The sequence below is a fragment of the Cystoisospora suis genome (assembly GCF_002600585.1).
Source record: "Cystoisospora suis strain Wien I chromosome Unknown contig_43, whole genome shotgun sequence".
NCBI lineage: Eukaryota > Apicomplexa > Conoidasida > Eucoccidiorida > Sarcocystidae > Cystoisospora > Cystoisospora suis.
In genome coordinates, this window is record NW_027152845.1 from 4241 (window position 1) to 21133 (window position 16893).

The 16893-nt window shown below is 55.0% G+C and overlaps 2 protein-coding genes across 2 annotated transcripts; one reads left to right on the forward strand and one right to left on the reverse strand.

Annotated features, from left to right (window-relative positions):
* Positions 1-325: 325 nt before the first annotated feature.
* Positions 326-11129, reverse strand: CSUI_000097 (uncharacterized protein). The gene is made up of 6 exons (XM_068060331.1): positions 9407-11129; positions 5888-8688; positions 4450-5200; positions 3182-3651; positions 2205-2783; positions 326-887 (listed from the first exon to the last, which is right to left on the reverse strand). The coding sequence occupies exons 1-6, from the start codon at positions 10553-10555 to the stop codon at positions 740-742; spliced, it is 5898 nt and encodes a 1965-aa protein (XP_067927690.1). The 5' UTR covers positions 10556-11129; the 3' UTR covers positions 326-739.
* Positions 11130-11148: 19 nt separating this feature from the next.
* CSUI_000098 (folate-binding protein) lies at positions 11149-16314 on the forward strand (the record flags this gene model as incomplete). Its single annotated transcript, XM_068060332.1, has 3 exons — positions 11149-12624; positions 13001-13631; positions 14263-16314. Coding segments are annotated over exons 1-3 (2892 nt in total), but the record flags the coding sequence as incomplete, so codon positions are not given.
* Between the last annotated feature and the right edge of the window lie 579 nt (positions 16315-16893).

Genomic DNA, 16893 nt, shown 5'->3' on the forward strand with positions numbered 1-16893 from the left:
TCCGAAAACACAGCGAATCAGGGACCGCCGCGCGGTGCTATACAGTACTGGAGATTGGAATCCAAGGCTCGCGGCAGCGCAGTAGTGAACACGGTAACGATAGGTCTTCGTTGCCTTCGGCGTCTTTTTTTTTGCTCTCGGCGAACGGGTCAGCTGTGACCCCTGTTGCGTAGTCGGTCCAGACGCCGAGCAGTGCGTCGCTAGTCGTGGCACTGCGCGCGCAACTGGGACAGAGTGAGACTGCTGTTGCCACCTTGTGAAAAAAACTTTACAGAAGTCGAAACTATAGTATAGTGCAGCGACGCCGCTTGACGCGACAGCAAGTGGCGTGATCGAGAGATTCAAGAGAAGGAAGATGGCAATACTGCTTCCCAGTGGACCGGTTCTTACCAGTATGTTTCCGAACACAAGAGCACACGGTTTTTTCAGCGGCACTTCGGAAAGCCAACTGTGCCAGAATCCTTGCAGTGCTGCCCACACGGTACTCGCGGGCCTGCTGCTAAAGTGCAGGCGAGCTCACTACTTTCAGGACGGCGACTCTGCAATAGCTCAATATGTTACTCCAGGCTGGTTCTTGGAGCGAAGCGACTCCAAAGAAACATCGAGGTGAAAGCCCAGCAGCTAGAGCAAGCACCCGCCGCTCTCTTGTATGGTGTCCCTCATCTTTCGTTTTGCCCGCAAAAGCGGGTGCGCCTCCGGCTGAACAGTAACGCTGTCGGCACGTAGGCTTGCTTAGCCTTCACGTGCTAGGCGTAGAAGCGTAGAATTCACTGGACGACGGGAAGACGCGACGATCGTCTACAGCTGGTGTAAGAACAGAGAGTTCACTCCGGAGCGGCCGGATCATCAATGCGACAGCGACACCGGCCAGCCGTGATGATACAGTCCTGAGTTGAAAAAGAGACGGAGAGCACGACCTTATTTCTACTTCAGCCATAATACACAGTTTTAGCTGAAAACGGGGGTACAGCCGCTCGGGTGTACTCCACAGAAAAGTCCTGTCCTCGCCAACTGCACTGGGTTGTCTAGACGCGTCCCTACGGAACGGGCAATTGTGCCCCGAACCGCGAACACCAGCGGCATCGGGCTGGACGTGCAGAATTGCCGACCGCGCGCACAGGTATAAGTCTACAACACTGCACACTTGGCAGCTGACGGTACACGTGCAAGGACTTACCACGGTGTAGGGGCCAACGGATGGCTCAACCTGGATGAGCCTCGATGCGTCCAAGCGCTGCGGCAGACGAGTCTGCGTACCAGAGCCGACTTTGCCCACAGTCCACGCTTCGCATCTTGACGTCTCGAGGGAACCGAGTGTGCCTCGGCGTGTTTCCGAGGAGCTTTTCTTGGCTGACACTGCTTGTTCCCCGGCGATTATGCCCTTGTCCGGCGGACGGAGTACAGACTTGAGAACCCGGAGAACGTCTTCCTGCATTGCTGCACACCAAGCATCAGAATGCACTGCCGTGCCCCGCGATTACGACCACATCACAAGCGCCAACTGGCACGCTCTGCTTGGCTTTACAATCTGGGGAACAGCGACACCGGCCTGCTTGACAGAGTTTGCCCCCAACGAGCCGGCGCGGCAACAGTTGCATCATTTTACAGGTAGATGTTGACCGGCTCCGCCAGCGTGTCCGTACTCCGTCTACGCTGTCGGCTCCCGTGCGGACGCCCACAAGTGTTTCACCGTTTGTGTGATCTACCGGAAGAACACCCAGTCTGTGCGCCGGCCTTCCCAGAACAAGCGAAGACCGAGTCTCTAGCTCCGGTACAGTTTGACTCTAGTACAAAACGGCGACCGACACCGCTGCTAACGTTCAGCGCAGACGGCCGAGCGTCTCGGCGTGCTCGATTCATAAACAAGTCTTTCCGATCTACAGCCTCAGGATACCAATCTTGCACTTATTGTACTCAGCTGATCGCACCCTCTCTGCCGCTGGGACGGCCCGCCTTATCTGTCAACCGGTTTCCAAACGAGAGGGGCAAAACTCCGTCTGCGCTTTGCTAACATGCCTACACATGTGGCAAGGAGGATGCAGGGTCGGGGGGTCTGCCCCGAGGCGCGGCCGTGACACGTAATTGATGACATCGAAGATCACTACATGAAGAGCACAGCTACTCTGTGTCCTCAACATGCTTTAGCCTAGTGTGCCCTCAGCTCTCGGTCACAGCGACGGAAGTCCAAAAACGAAATACCGTACGAGGACGGGACTCTGGACGGACCTGAGACTGTAACTTCGTACGTATGCTGGCGCTGAGGGAGTGATATTCTCTGAACAATGGTCCAGCAAATCCTTAAGCTTTCGAGAGACAACAACTCGAGCATCGTCTTCTGTTTGTCAGTCCAACTTCCGCACAATTTGAAGGCTTCTCTGCTGGTCTGACGTGTCTCGCCTAGCCCCTTGAGAAAAGTCCCCTGGTTTTCCTGTCGTTGCTTCTGCCTCTGGAATGGCCAGCTACGGGGTATGACGGAACCGACTTCTCCGCAGTCTCGTCCACAGTCCCCCCATGGTGCTTTTTCGCTTGGTTGCTCTTCCTTTCCTCGCCTAGAACACCTTCGTCTTGAAACGGTATCCCGGAAAAGCTGCTTGTGACCGCTGTTATACAACTTGGCGCTGTCCACACTGCTTACGTCAGCGGATTCGAGAGGACACTCCGGAAAAGATACTTCAGGAGGGGACGAGCGGTCTCCGCGACTCGCAGGTGGGACCAAGGGATCTCTTATCGGGGAGTAGTGGCACAACCCAAGAACAGTTGCTGTGAGGCCTGTCTGCAGTTGCCTGAGAAGCACCGCACAGTGGAAAGAACACCATCTTTGTAAACATGATCTCTAAACTCGAGGAACGCTCAACCACAACTTTTTGCTCCCCACAGCGCTAACAGAAAACACCCGGAGTGCATCAGCAAGACAAGCAAGCTCTTTTCTGCCCCTAGCCAGTGAGCACTCTGACACTATGCACTCTCGTCCTGTGCCCTGTTTTTATGTAATTCTCTGCTGTCAACTACAGGGAGTGCCATACACTGCACACTAAGTTCACACAGCCGCACTCGCACAGCTACCTAGGGGCACACCCTGACGATAACAATGAATCTGTTGCCGGCTGACAGTAGCCAGAATGAAGGTGCTCAGACGAAAGAAGAGGCAGGAAAGCGCAAACTTCATGCTTCAGTTCCATACCTGAAAGCTATCTCGTGCTTGTATGTGGCAAGCTTGAGTGCAAGAAATGTGCAGCTGTCGCGTGACGCTGGGCCCGCGGGCCGCAAGGCTTCCGCTAAGCACGCGAACGCCACGGGTAACTGCAGCAGATTGACTCCAGCTCCTGCAGTGGCCTCCAAGCGTTTCTCGGCCCCTGTGTACATCCGGGAGTCGGAGACGCTCGGGCTTAGGTGTATGGGATGAGTGATGTATCGATTGTCAGAGAACGTCTGCCCCGCTGCCGAGTTCTTGTTTGTGTTTCTGGTTGCTTCTGTTTTCTCCTCTCTGATAGATGGAACGGTTTTGCTCTCCTGTCTTTTCCGGGCCTCAGAGCGCCCTGAGCCGTCCGAGGACATCGCCAAAGTTCGCGGAGACAAGTAAGGCAAGCAAAAAGCCGTGGAACATAGGAGCGACGCGCTGAGATACTGCAGCTGAGTGCTGGTCATGCCGCTCTAACAACGAACACAAGACAGCCGACAAGCAAGCTGAACCGTGAGAAAAACACGCGGGATGTATTCAAGCAATCCTGGCACAGGAACATACGCATGTCAGCAACCAGTCCGCCGGCAGGACAGAGAAAGAGATCCCAGTAGAGCTGCACGTTAGGTTACTAACGAACCGGCGCAGGCTTTGTCCGAACTCTCAAGAAACGCAACAAAATTCTGGTCAAGCACAGAGAGCACCGTCATGAGATCCTCGGGCACGGTACTTTCAGTCGGCCCCACCCCTGCGGGCCTCGCACTCAGTGGCACGATGGTGTCGCCGCGCAAACAAAAAAGAACACGTCTGCCGGGGGGAAAGGCTAGGGCACAGCAGCGTTTCCTGCACAAAACGGGAACGTTGTTGGACCCTAGAACCTCCGGACCCATCCCCATATGCTACCCAAACAGTATTCGGTGGTCAATCTACGACTGCGCACCAAGGCACTAGTCGGCCAGTCGGACTGACAAAGTAATCCAGTTTTCGTACTAGTGGCGTGTCTCTGGCTTCAGCAGTCCTAGTTCAAAACGCGTAGTAGAATGTAAAGGAAAAACTAGTTGACAGAAAGCAAATCTGACGACATGCGCACTTGGGATTCTCTCGCGACTGCAGAGTCGTGCAGTGAGAAGACACGTACGGAGTCAACGCCAGCGCCAACCGCAGACGGTGAACTTCTTGCGGCTACTGCGAAGCGGTTCCACTTGGGGCTGATGAGACTACACAGAAAAAAAAGTGCCTTTTTCGGAAAAGGGGTGGGGTCGCTCGCATACCAGGTTGGCCGCCACGAGGAGTCTGAACTTTTCGATCTCATCCCCTGTCAAGCGCTGTGCTTCCGCCTCCGCATTTTGCCCACTGAGTATCTCTTTTTCGTTAGCAATTTCACCCTTTCTAGCACCATTTGCCTCCTCTTCTGCTGGCACCTCCAGTCGCCACCGGTCCCCCCGCGCGATTGTCACTGCAGCCTCCCCCCGACTTGCTTTTCGCTGTGCTCTTGTGCGGCTTGGACACGAAAAGAACTGCGCCGACGGTGCCGTAGAGTCCGAGTCCGTCCCATTTTCCAACATTCCTAGTTTCAGCGCAGCGTTGGTAATCCGGCAGAGGGACACACGGAGTCCATCTGGTAGAAGCAGAGCCTTCAGCACTTGTCCTTGTCCGACCCAAATCTTTTGAAGGCACTGTTTGCTGTCCCCACGCCCCCCCCTAGAGACTGTCTGTACTATGGAATCCGTAACGTCCCTGCCCTGATTCTGATTCCCGCAGGTCGTCTCGCGGTATCCACTGACCAACCTCCGCTGTCCCGGGTTTCTCGCCTGCGACGAACAAAGAGTCTTTTGCTGTGTCAGAGGCACTGTTGTTCTATACGAACGCCCACGGCATCCTAACTCCGTTGCATTCCACATAATGGTGAGCGCCCGACGAACGAGAATTGCGGCCGCACCCTGCGCCCCGTCAATACACTGCGTCTCTGCAAGAGCAGTGAGGGCATCTGAGACTGCCGCTGGCGAGAGGTAAGAACCGCGTCTGCAACGATGCCAGAACATATGCAACGATGCCAGAACAAAAGCACGGACGTAAGGTTTTCCCAGGCGAGCTGACACAGAGTTACAGGTGAATTTCCGCCTACCCCGAGAAACATACGAAGAAATTTCAGAAACTCCCCACAAAAAAGAAGAGAACAGATGCACGCTTGAAACGCTTGTGAGATGCGACGCAGAGAACTTGAAAGCCCGCCCACTACGTTCTCACTCAGTATCAAGTTCTCCGGTTGCGGTGGTTTCACAGAGAAATAAACCCAGACACGGATTCGCTATGACAACACCAGACTGCAAAAACGGCGCATTAGCACTGTCGATGAAACAGCAGAACATGCTGATTTTGTGAAGTATCACGTGTCATTGACAGCGGGGTGTGCCTGCGCGCGCAGATGAGATAGATCTCGGATACCCTTCTCTTATAGTGGTGGCGTCGATGTGTGAAGGGATGACGGTGATGCTGCTGATTCACCGGAGGAACACATCAAAGACACTACAGCTACGGCGACGGAAATGCAGGTACAACAACCAACATGTCCCAGCGGTTGCCCTGGCCGCTATGACGAAGGACAAAATGCATTCTACACGGTGTGAAGTTGTGACGCCAAGATGCGCGCCGACAGAGACATCTGCTTGCCCGAGTCAACTGTCATTCTCAATGCCGTCCGCCTCCTACCGATGCTGCTCAAACGCCAACCGGCGTGCCAAGACGGGAAGCAACGCCGCGGTGGCATGTTCGATTTTACTTCGTGGGCTACTGCCGGGACAAGCCAAGGGGACGCGGGGGAAAAGACCGGCCGGACACTCGACTCCTGAAGACGCAATATAGTCATCTGCGTCGTCTAGCAGAGGATGGTTGCGAGTTCTTTCCGCACCGCCTCCCCAAACAAGCTTCTTGAGATGTGTGCTCGTCCTTGTACTGTCCTTGAACGAGAGCGATCGCCGAAGCGTCGAAGATGAAGAAAGGAGACCTTGAGGCGAACTGCAGGAGGGAACGGAGGCAAGTGCATTGAGCCGCGGCAAGCAGTGAACCAGAGCGAACATAAAAGACGGGATATCACGAGCAGGGAGTTCGCGAAGAAGGCCCGAAGGCTGTTGAAGTAGAGAATGTAGCAGGGCACGCATCACGACGTGCCACTCGTGGAGAACGAAAGTCTGAGAGAAGCTGAGGGATCGTCCACGAGAGGAACGATGGAGTGAGCAGGGACCGCAACTAGACACGGACCAGGGCAAAGCCGAAGTGCGGAGGAATGAAGTTGACGATGGCGGTGCCCGGCACGGCAAAGAGGTGGAGGCCTCATTGTCTCTGAAAGGGTTTGAGTAGTAGAGTCCTCGGCCTCGGCCTTCCTTCATTCTCCTTTCCGAAAAGCATTCTCTCAGTAGTACCTGAGAAGCCACCTGTACGTCGAAGGGACACCGACTGAGCTGCACGTACAGACCAAGTGCAGCTGCCTGTGGCAGTTTGTCTTGTTCGACAAGAATCAAAGATGAAAGGGTAGCCAGCGCGGCATTGAGTCGAGAGGGTAGCCCGGCGACCGGAATCGAGGCCGAAGATGACACGGACATCGAAAAAGAAGGTAAACTCGAGGACTGAAGGCCGTCATGCTGTGGAGGTGAGGAAGTGGCGGGTGGCCCCGGAGAAAGCAGCGTAGAAGACAAGGAGGTTGGCGAAGGAGACTGACCACGCGTGGCTAAAGCACCGCCTGCCCCACCGATGGGTTCGAAGGTCATTCCTGAAGAGAAGGAGACTGCTACGCATTTCGCACGAGAAAGGACGCCAACTTCAGCTTCCGTGAAGCCGACCGGCTGTGACTCTTTGAGATGCAGGCGAAAGGGCTGGATTCGGTATGGAACGAGAAAGGGCAACGTAGGCTTGTCTCCAGCATCCCCAGAGCGCAGAGGACAGCTTCCGGAGTCTGGCTGGCCTGTATCGAAGGCACGCGAAGTAGGGCAAGATGACTGAGGAGACGGAGAAGACGGTGGACCAAAAGCAGGAGCATAGCAAGGCGGGGAAGCGAATTCACCAGTGGGCACAGGCCGGTATAGCCGAAGAATTTGGTAGGCCTTGAGATTCTTACAAACAAGGCGCGCCGCTGTAGCAAAGGCCAGCAGCAGCGAAATGAACTGATCGTTACTACACAGAAGAAATCGGGGAGACAAAACCCCTTCCCAGCAGTCAGGTCCGTCTCGGTACCCTTGAACTCGGCATACGTCGTCTAACTGCAGCTTGGCGAAATTCGCTGGCCGCGCCCCACCAGCTGCATACTCAAAAGCAGGTGGTGACCTAGGGGGACAGAACGGCGAAAAGGAACTAGACGAGTCCGCTTCCATCTGCACTCCCGGAACCACACCAGCTGGTGACAGGAGAGCAGCCGGGGCCTTCTCAACTTGATCACCCGGTTTCTGAAACATTGCGGCAAGAAGTCCTCCAGCAAAGTGCTCGAAGAAAAAGACAAAGAACCACTGCGCTTGATGTAATTGCTCAGAGAGATCCCTAGTCCGCCGCTCCGCCTCTCCTTCGAAGGCAGAAGAACGCGCTTCAGTCACAGGGCCCGAAGAGCCAGCACAACCGGCGGCTCTTTCCTCTCGTCCCTTCGTTTCTACGTCCCCCATCCTCGTCTCTACTGCACTGGGCTCGGTGACACTCTGTTCCCGGTGGTCTGCCGCTCTCCTCACCAACGCACCCTTTTCGCGTGGCCGTCCTCCTACACGCTTCTGTCGACTTTTTGTTTCCCTCAATCTCTTCTTCTGTGGCGTCTCCTCTCCCGCCGCTTCTGCGACACTACCACAAGGTTGTTCATCGTCTCTCTGCTCGGCATCCCGCAGTTCACGACACTCAAAGCATCGGTCGCTGCGTGACCGACAGCGTCTGAGACTCTCTACTTCGACCTCTAGTCGATTCTCCAGGTCACTCACACTCTTCCGCTGCAGAACGCAAACTGCCCGGATGACTCGCGCAATGCTAGGAAGGTCGAGCGCAGGAGCTAATAAGCTCTCCGGCACTTCATCCCCGGCCTCCGACACGTCTTTCTGCCCGCCTCGACAAACTGATGGGAAGGGCCGGTCGATCGGATCTTGTCCCACTGTACCGGGGACTGACGGAGCTGATCCTCTCTGGCTGCCGCTGGCGAAACGCAGCGAGGATGAGGCCACCGCGAGACCGCAGCCAGAACGGGGGTATAGCTCAACCAGAAGCCGGTCTAGAAGACGGAAGTAGAAGCGGTGAATTACCCATACATTTCGGTCAGATGCTCCAGTCTGTCCTGTAACTCTAGCTCGTTCGCGAGAGGGCGACTGGGTCTCTCGACTCTCTGAAGGCTTCCAGCCTGCTTCCTCGTCAGATCCGCACGGAACAGACAAGCTTTGCGCTCTCTGTGACACAACGGCGGGAGTTGCCAATGAACGGTAAGGGACCGTCTGGAAGAGCAACACGCCCGCCTTCGCAAGAGCCTCGCATATCTGGGCAAGGACTGGCAACTGTGCGCACAAACAAAAGATAACATAGCACCACAAGCATGACTAGAGTCACGCGTGATGATCAAAAAGCCGTGACGAGAAGAAATGCACACAAAGAAGAAGGGAAGATGGGTTGAGCGCTGATGTCTGAACTGGATCCGGTAATTCTTAGCACGAGTTGATGTAGTATTGCGGTCTTCCCCTCTCATCTGTCGCCAAGGCCGATGAAACTTCGCCAGCAACCGGGACACTCTTCACTACACGGTTCGACAGCTTCACACTTCGAAGGACGCAGGAGTGGAAAAAGGGGAAGACGGAGTGTCAAGAAGACGAAGAGAATACCAAACAATCAAAAAACTGCCCCCTGCTCACCCCTGTCCAGGAGGCGAAGAGTGTACAATGCAAAACCTTGCTGTGTCCTAGCAGGGGGGCAGTGGAGAGGACAGTAAGCACACAGGCTTGATGGGAAGAACTCACAAAGTGTTATCCTACGCAGGACCGTCGCACGCCCGGTAGAGGCTCGCTAGCTGCATGACCAAGCAGATAGAGATGAAGCTATCCTTTCCGGCTGCCTCTGTCTACTCAGGTAATGTGGAGAACACACGTATCCGAGTAGCATACATGCGGGCTGATGCAGCTGTTACGTGTATAAAAAGCTTCCCAAGAATGTGTCCAGACACACAGATTCTCCACGGATACAGTGCATCCTACCGAAGCCGTCCGAGGTAATCAGTCTCACTCTGACTTTCATGACCATCTCCCCTTTCAGGAGGCGCCCGGCGCAGCGATACCAGAAGGTGTGAAACCTCAGATCCTCTGCTGTGCATCGCGGCTCATCGGTGCTCGCCGCCTCTGGAGCGTTGACCCCGAGCTTCAGTTCTGTCCGTCCGCTCGTCCTCTCACCCCGGACCCGACTTCCTTCTTTCCAGTCTCCAACTCGTGTCTTCGGACGACATGTATTCCCCTCTCCCTCGACGCTCGTGTTGCCAACCTCAGCACCACCTGGCAGGACTCTTTTCCCTCCTTCTTCGTTTCCTACTCCAACCACGCACGCTGCTACAGTCTCTCGGCCACTCCGGCTCACTTCCTTTCTAGCGTTCATCCTTGTCCCTGGGCCGCCCTGCAGTGCTTCGCCTCTTGACTGATCCTCGCCCGCTCTGCGTGTTCGTCTTTCTGTCATCCCTCTCCAATCATTCTTTTCGCCTCTACAGCGCCTTTCTCCCTCCAAACGCTCTCCCCGTTCTACCTCGGTGTCCGCCTTTCTCCTGCAGCTCTTGTCCTCTCCTTCTTGCCACTTCAAGCGAGCGTGGCGGCTTCTTCTTCTGCAAGGTCGTTTGAGTGGAGACGCCTTAGAACAACAGTCGGCTACCGCTTGCATGCACGGCGCGAGGTGGAAGCCAAGGAGTGAGTGAAGGTCTGTCCGGGTCATCAGCCGTGAAAGTCTCCTCATAGAGCCGCGCTGAGACGCTTCTTGGAACGCCTTGACCACCTCCTCAGGGGCTGCTCCTCGTTTCAAGCCCGTGGAACAAGAAGGACCGGCAGGTGAATACATAGTGGCCACGCGAGAGAATCGAATACCCAGACAGGACCAGGGTGGGCAACCGGCACCCCGTGAAGAGGTACACAAAGCTACTGAAGAGGACCCCCATTCTGAAACAAAGAAGGGACGAGGTACCACGGAAGCAGCACAAAAAGCATCTGAACTAACAAGAGCTGAGGACGCAACACTGGTAACCGGCGCGCTTAAAAAGGAGACAACACACCTACGAAAGGCGACAAGGCATTGGGGGTCTCGGCAAAAGATTTCTGCACCTGTCGCAATACTACCGGTCGTTCGTGAGAGGCTGCAAGTAGGCAGCGCTAGAGAGGACCGTAACATGTGTACCATGCCAGATATACGTCAGACCCTATCAGAGAACGCCATGGACAGAGAAAAGACTTCGAGCCGAAGCAGAGGGGCTTCGACCTGCAGTCAGGAAATGGGAAACTCAAACAACTACTCACCAAGCCTGCGATGTGCGTGACAGAAGAGCCGTCCGCCCCAGCAAGGGGTCTGCGACAACACCCCCCAACGGAAGGCAGGAGGCACGCGCGGCGAGACAGTTACATGGGGCAAAAGACGAGCAACCAGAGGAAGAAGAAGAGACAGTCGAGAGCGAAAGCGACCTGCAACGCGCCTCTCGACAAGCCTAACACTGGGAATATTAGCTGTTCTTTGAGGGAAGATGCACAGTCGGGTATCGAGACCCCTTGTTTGCTGGCCACTCAGACTGACAAGCCATAGGAGGATAAGGGTCTACCCTAACTCCATCTTCGGAGCCGGGACACAAAATGTATAGACGGAAACCAGAGAAAAGAGGTGCACGGTGTGCGCAGTCCGGAGTGCACACCGTTCACACTCGACGTTGACGGGGAGGGACGGACATCTGCTAGAGAGTACCCCCGCACGGGAGCCCGGGGATCAGAACCAGCTGGAGGGACGTAATGCAGACGGAGCAGTAGAAGAGAACGAAGGTGTGGGGGTCTTAATCCAAGAGAGCATCCGCAACACATTTCCGCAGGTCCTGCCGGGTAGGGAGCGGTCTGGCCGTCTTTTCGTAGAAGCACTAGACCTGGTGTGTCGAGTGTTTTCTCGGGTGCTGTGGCCGACGATAGCAAGCTTGAAGTCTCTACTGGAGTTCCTTTCACAACAGTGACGGTAACTAATATTTGCATCTCCGTTTGTGGCAGTTCTTAGTTCGGCCATTATAGCACTCTGCCTTGGTCCAACCGACAAAAGCAGTATTTTTTCACGACTGAGGCTGTCCTTCTAACTACTTAAACCCACCGAATGCAGCCATGGGAAACAGCTGATCTTGCGTTACAACGGTCCTTTTTCTCCGGTTCTGTTGCCTGTGCGATGGGCTCAGTCCGATGGGACGGTATAAGTACTCGCGCTTTTAGGCCGGCCATCCCACCAGCGTCATTCAGTTTTGCCTCGCTTGTCCTGGTTTTCTTCCGCCCGGGTGGACGAACCCACCGGAGTCTCCTGTTTCTGGATGGGCGCGCTAGCGCAGTGTTTTTTTATTGTTGTGCTTTGCTATCAGCATTCTTCTTCAGGCGCTAGATAGCGAGAACGAGCGCAGCCATCTGCTGGGAACTCGCGCAGCAGGTTTCTGCTTGTAGCATGGCAAGAGCAACAACCCCTTGCCTCTCGTCTCTATCTAGACTCGCCTGTCCCCTACCGAGGACCCAAGGCCCAGGCTGGCGTAGATGTGCTTTGGTCTTTTTTCTCCAAGGCGTGAGGATGGGCTTTCTTGTACATCTTTGTCTCGGACACCGGGCGGAGGGGGAGAGAGAGAGGATGCTGCTCTCTCAGGATGATCCGCACCGCACATAGAGGATGGCAAGGGCCGGGGAGCTGAGGCCGTTAATGTTGCACTACCGCATCCTGTATAAATTATGTCTTAGGGTCCCTGTCTGTCTATGGAAACTGTTGAGATTTTCTCATGGGCCGTTCGGGGGCTCTGCCGTGTGTGTCTCCGTATTCCGCGCTGGGAGCCCAGGAGGACTTGCAACATGCATCGCAGTGGTTTTTCAGGTCCCTGCTGCCCCGCCCTTTTACAGGACACTTCGTGAATTGCGGCACGTCACAAGACTGCATGTGTATACTGCGGTTTGTTTCTGAGGTCAAAACCCGTGTGTTTTTATCTGTGCGCATGCACATCTCGTTGGTGCAAGCGCGATACATCGCATCTGTAGGTACACGATGGCGCTTTTTCGGCCCCCTCGGGCGCAGATGTCCTCGAAGGGGCCTATCCTCGCACGCGCCGTCTCGTCATCGTTATTGAAGCGCTTTGGAACCCTCTCTACCAGCAGCCAATTCAGCAGGACTTCGCGGCGAGGGGCGGCTTCTCTGAGTCTCGTGCCCCTGGCGGAGCGTCGCGTTCTACAGGTTGAAGGCCCCGACGCCGGAGCGTAAGTCGGTTACTGTCCTGTCAGGAGGGTGGTAGCTTCCGTAGAGCTGACACACTAGCAAACTCTACAGCTCGCCGCCGACGTACATCCAGTCTTCTGTGTATCTGTAGGTGCACATGCATGCATGTATCGCAGTGCATTGGCTGGATCTGCGGCCCAGGTCGCCATGGTTTCTTATTCTCCGCTTACAGCTCGTAGATTTCTTGCTAGGGGGTTCATCAATGCGTCGTCTTGTCTTCGACAATGCCGCAGCAGTTTTTGTTTAGTGTCAGAGAGTCACCCGAGTTTTTTTTCCACGCTTCTGGTCAGGGACAGGCCACACTCCGGGGACTGAATGTCTGCCGTATTTTGCACAGTGCCTTTCTCATCTGTTCAGTTTTTTGCAAGGCCTAATAACACAGGATGTTCGCTGCCTCCACGATAGGACTCCTCCCGACTCCTACAGCACTACACTCCCAGTCGCCGCAAGAAGCCTTCTCTCTTTTTCTTCGACTTCCTTGGCCACTGCCGAGACGTCCGCCGCTTTACCTGTCCGAGTTGTTTCGACACCTGAGTCGCCGTCCGTAGGCTCTGCCATGCCGGACGTCCAGCCAGATGAGGCCAACACAACCCCTGCAGAAAGTTCGTTAGGTTTCGAAGGTTGGGAGGCGCGGTCAAAACCTTCCGAAGTTTCCGAAGCCGTGCTTGGGGCTCGAAGCGCAGCCTTTGCTTTATTAAACACGCAGGGCCGTGTGCTTCTCGATGGTCACATCATCAAGGTTCCGTCGAGGAATGGCATACGCGGTTTTCTCATCAATCTGAGGACAGGGAAACCGATAAACTGTGGTGCCACGGCGGCAGGCAGGAGCTCCGAGAAGGAGTTGGACGCGGGGCAGGGTGGTGGTTTTTACACCTTCAGAGAGGACGAGCAAGGCGACCGGGGGGAAGTGGGAGAGAGTGATGAAGATGCCGTCTTCCTTCTTGATATCCACAATGCAGTGAAAGAGCGGTTTCTTGCCTTTCTCCAGGTAACGTTGAACGCTGAGGCAGTTCCCATCAGCTCACTAACTGACGGACAACGACACCTTTCGTGTGTAGGCGTGTTGTCTACGGGCGTAGGTAGACGGGAGCATGGCTGTCTATTTCGTGGCGTGTCTACCACAGCCTGAAAGCTTGTAGTCGCGTGTTAGTGAATGCGCCGCGCCTCTCAGGAAAAGCATTTCTGGCGTGTGCTCTCGTCTGCATGGCGCTGCATGGGATACCTGCATACGCAGTACACTTTGAGGCACTATACTTCTCTAACTCCAGCGTAGCTATCCTGCAGATGTTTGTAGAAACGTTACTGTGAGCTCGCCTACTTAGGCCCGTTCCTTGTTTCGCACGGCCCTGTTGGCTAAATGAAACACTGATTGATATCGAAGGTGCTCCTTCAGAACGTGGAACTGCGTCTTTCTTGGTCGAACTTTGAAGTTGCGTAGCGGTGTGTCGGAACCTCTTGCACCTTTTAACTTCTTCGTACCCCGCTGCAAGGAGGTTTTGACGCAAGTACAGAGACGTGTATCTGCCGCGTCGTGTTTGAGCTCGTGGGCCAGGGGATCTAGAAACGTTTTTGGCATCCCTAACCAGCGTCGTCCTCTTTACCTGTGCTATGTGTCGTAGCGGCGGCGTCTCTCTTCTCGGGTGAAGATTTCTGAGAAGCCGGAAATCCGTGTAATGCAGTTACTCCTTTTGCCCTCAATCTCCTTCTCTGCTTCACTTCCGTCTACGCTGCCGCAGAAGAAAAGGCCACAACCGCAGCAGCTTTCTAGCAGCCAGGAAGCGCTACTCGCAACTTGTGAACGAAATTCTTCTGCAGCCAGGGGCGGGAATCGTGTCTTTGGTGTTCGTAGCCGTGATGTCCGTGGTGGCTGCTTTGCGGAGACTGAGGAGCTCTCTAATCCTACCATTCGAGGTGTTTCTCTCTCAGCTGTCTCGTCTCCGCAGACCACTGATCTGGGCGGGTCTTTTTTGGAGTGCTGGAGCGGTGGAAATAAGCAGGCACAGAGTGTGGCACAGCGGACTGAGTCAACGCTCAGCGCCGGTTCCCGGCAAGGACACGACGGCGATACGTCAGATGCGCAGAGCTTTCTGGAGGACAAGGAGACGGTAATCCGAGTGGGACAAGAGTACACCCTCAGGAAGGCGTTTGATCGGGAGTATGGATGGACTTTGCAGACCGTGCAGGCTCGACATCAAGCAGGCGAGGCTTCCATTGGCGTACACGATTCCCCGACGTCGCGGAACGGCGTGCTGGAGACAGAGGGGGGACAACGCGCTAAGAAAAAGATAACGGAAGAGAATGCAAAGCAGGGGCACCAAGTAAATGCGAGGCGAGCCGACGCCCTGCCAAGCCTGGTGGTGCTTGACGGACGGTCGTGGCGAATGGGGTTACGACTGTACATAAGTTCGGGTACCGTGGTCGAACAAATAGATGGTAGTCTTGTCGCTACGAGAGGGAGAAGTTCTGTTATACCATCTGTTCCTTCGTCGTGTGCTACCTCAAGTTCTGGCTCTGGGTCGGCTCCCACTCTCTCCCTTTCTTCCGTGAGTCCTTCCTGTCCCACTGTGGCGCCTGGGCTTTTCTCCTCTCCTCTGTTGTATGCGCTTCGTCGGCTATCTCTGGCTATACCAGAGGGGCCGCTCGAAGTCGGCATCCAGAAGCATCTCCTGCAAAACTTAAACATGGATTGGCAGGCGTATATATACCCGAGTGTGAACAAAGGTTGCTTTATTGGCCAGGAGGTCGTTACAAGAGCTCTGCTGCAGCTTACCACCCGGCGGAGACTGGCCGCGTTCGTTCTTCTTTTCAGTCCTCAGGCTTCAAAAAACCGTTCTGGGTCGTCAAGCGAGGCAAGACACATTCTTGGCACACTGTCGGCTTCTGTGAGTGCATCTGGCGGCGCCGCCTTTTTACCTGTTTCTCCGTCGTCCTCTGCTTCTTCTGCTCCGACTCTAACCTCGGGGCCTCGCAGGTTCGGGAGTCCCCCACTGCCGGAAATGCAGCCAGATTCGGTTACGCGTGAGCTCTCGGGGCTCGGGTCAAACCACTCGCTGTCACCCGAGGCCAGCAGGGAAGGTACGAAGGTGCGTGCAGGGAGTGAAAACCCGCAGGCCACGTCAGACAATTCCATCAGTTGTGCCGTGCCGGTTGACACTCTAGAGAGATGGATTTCTTTACTTTATCTACTAGACGAGCAGCGAGATCTGTGGTGGCGGGAGGAAACGGCAACACTGAGCGAGACTGGACAAAGAGCGACAGGAGTGGGACTGACACAGGAAGGAGATGTAACAGAGGAAAGAGTACTTGCCCCGCACGTAAGAGAGCAGAATAACAGCATACGAGCGAAGAACGGAAAATCAAGAACTGCAACGGAGAGTGGTACGGCTCTCGCCTCTTCGAGAGAAAGCCGAGCACCCCCACCGCTGAAACTTTTTGCCTACAAGTGCTCCAGTGAAGGTGACGAACAGGTTATTGTCGATGGAGGCATTTCCGGACGTTGGAACGAAGTCGGCTACGTGCTGCAGGAGGGCGCAGGACGGAGAGGGGGAACTCGACGAGGTGAAGACGAGGCCAATGGAGGCCGAACACTAGGTGTCCGCGAGCTGCAATGCGGTGTAGGCCTCTGCCTGCTACGAACTAAGCCGGGAGATCCTCCTTTGAAAAGCTACGCGGTAAATCACCTCGGACCAGCTTGTCTCTTTGCATGTGTGCGTGTTCACCTACGTGAACCCACCTATATATCGGGTGCCTCCTGTTGGTAGAGCTCAGTAGTGGTATCACCCTGACTACGGAGGATTGACAGGTGCCGCTTTTTTTAAGAGGGGCGAGTGAGTGACAGTGTACTCGTCAGTTGAAGGAGCTTAGTCCAGAGAGTACAGTGGTAGTTTGACGCTTTTTCAACTCACGTCTTGGACTCGTAGACCGTTACTTCCTGTGGTCGCTTGTATGGTAGGAGTGCTATACCCTGACATTTCAGAGTTCCTTTTGCTGGGTTCAAAAAGATAGCCTGGACGGACTGTGTAGAAGTCGGGCAGTTACTTCATACTTTTTGAGTCTCACCGACGCAGGTGTCATGAAAGCAATTTGCCTCAAGCGAAGCAATTCGTGCTTCGTTTGGCGTCTGCTGCGCTGACTCTGAGAGTTCCTGTTTGGACTCGCTTGTTTGTCAACTAACTTCTTGGGCAATCCTCACCGAGTTCTCAGCAAGGACCACGATGATCCTCGAGCGAGACGGGCTTTTTCCTGAGGAT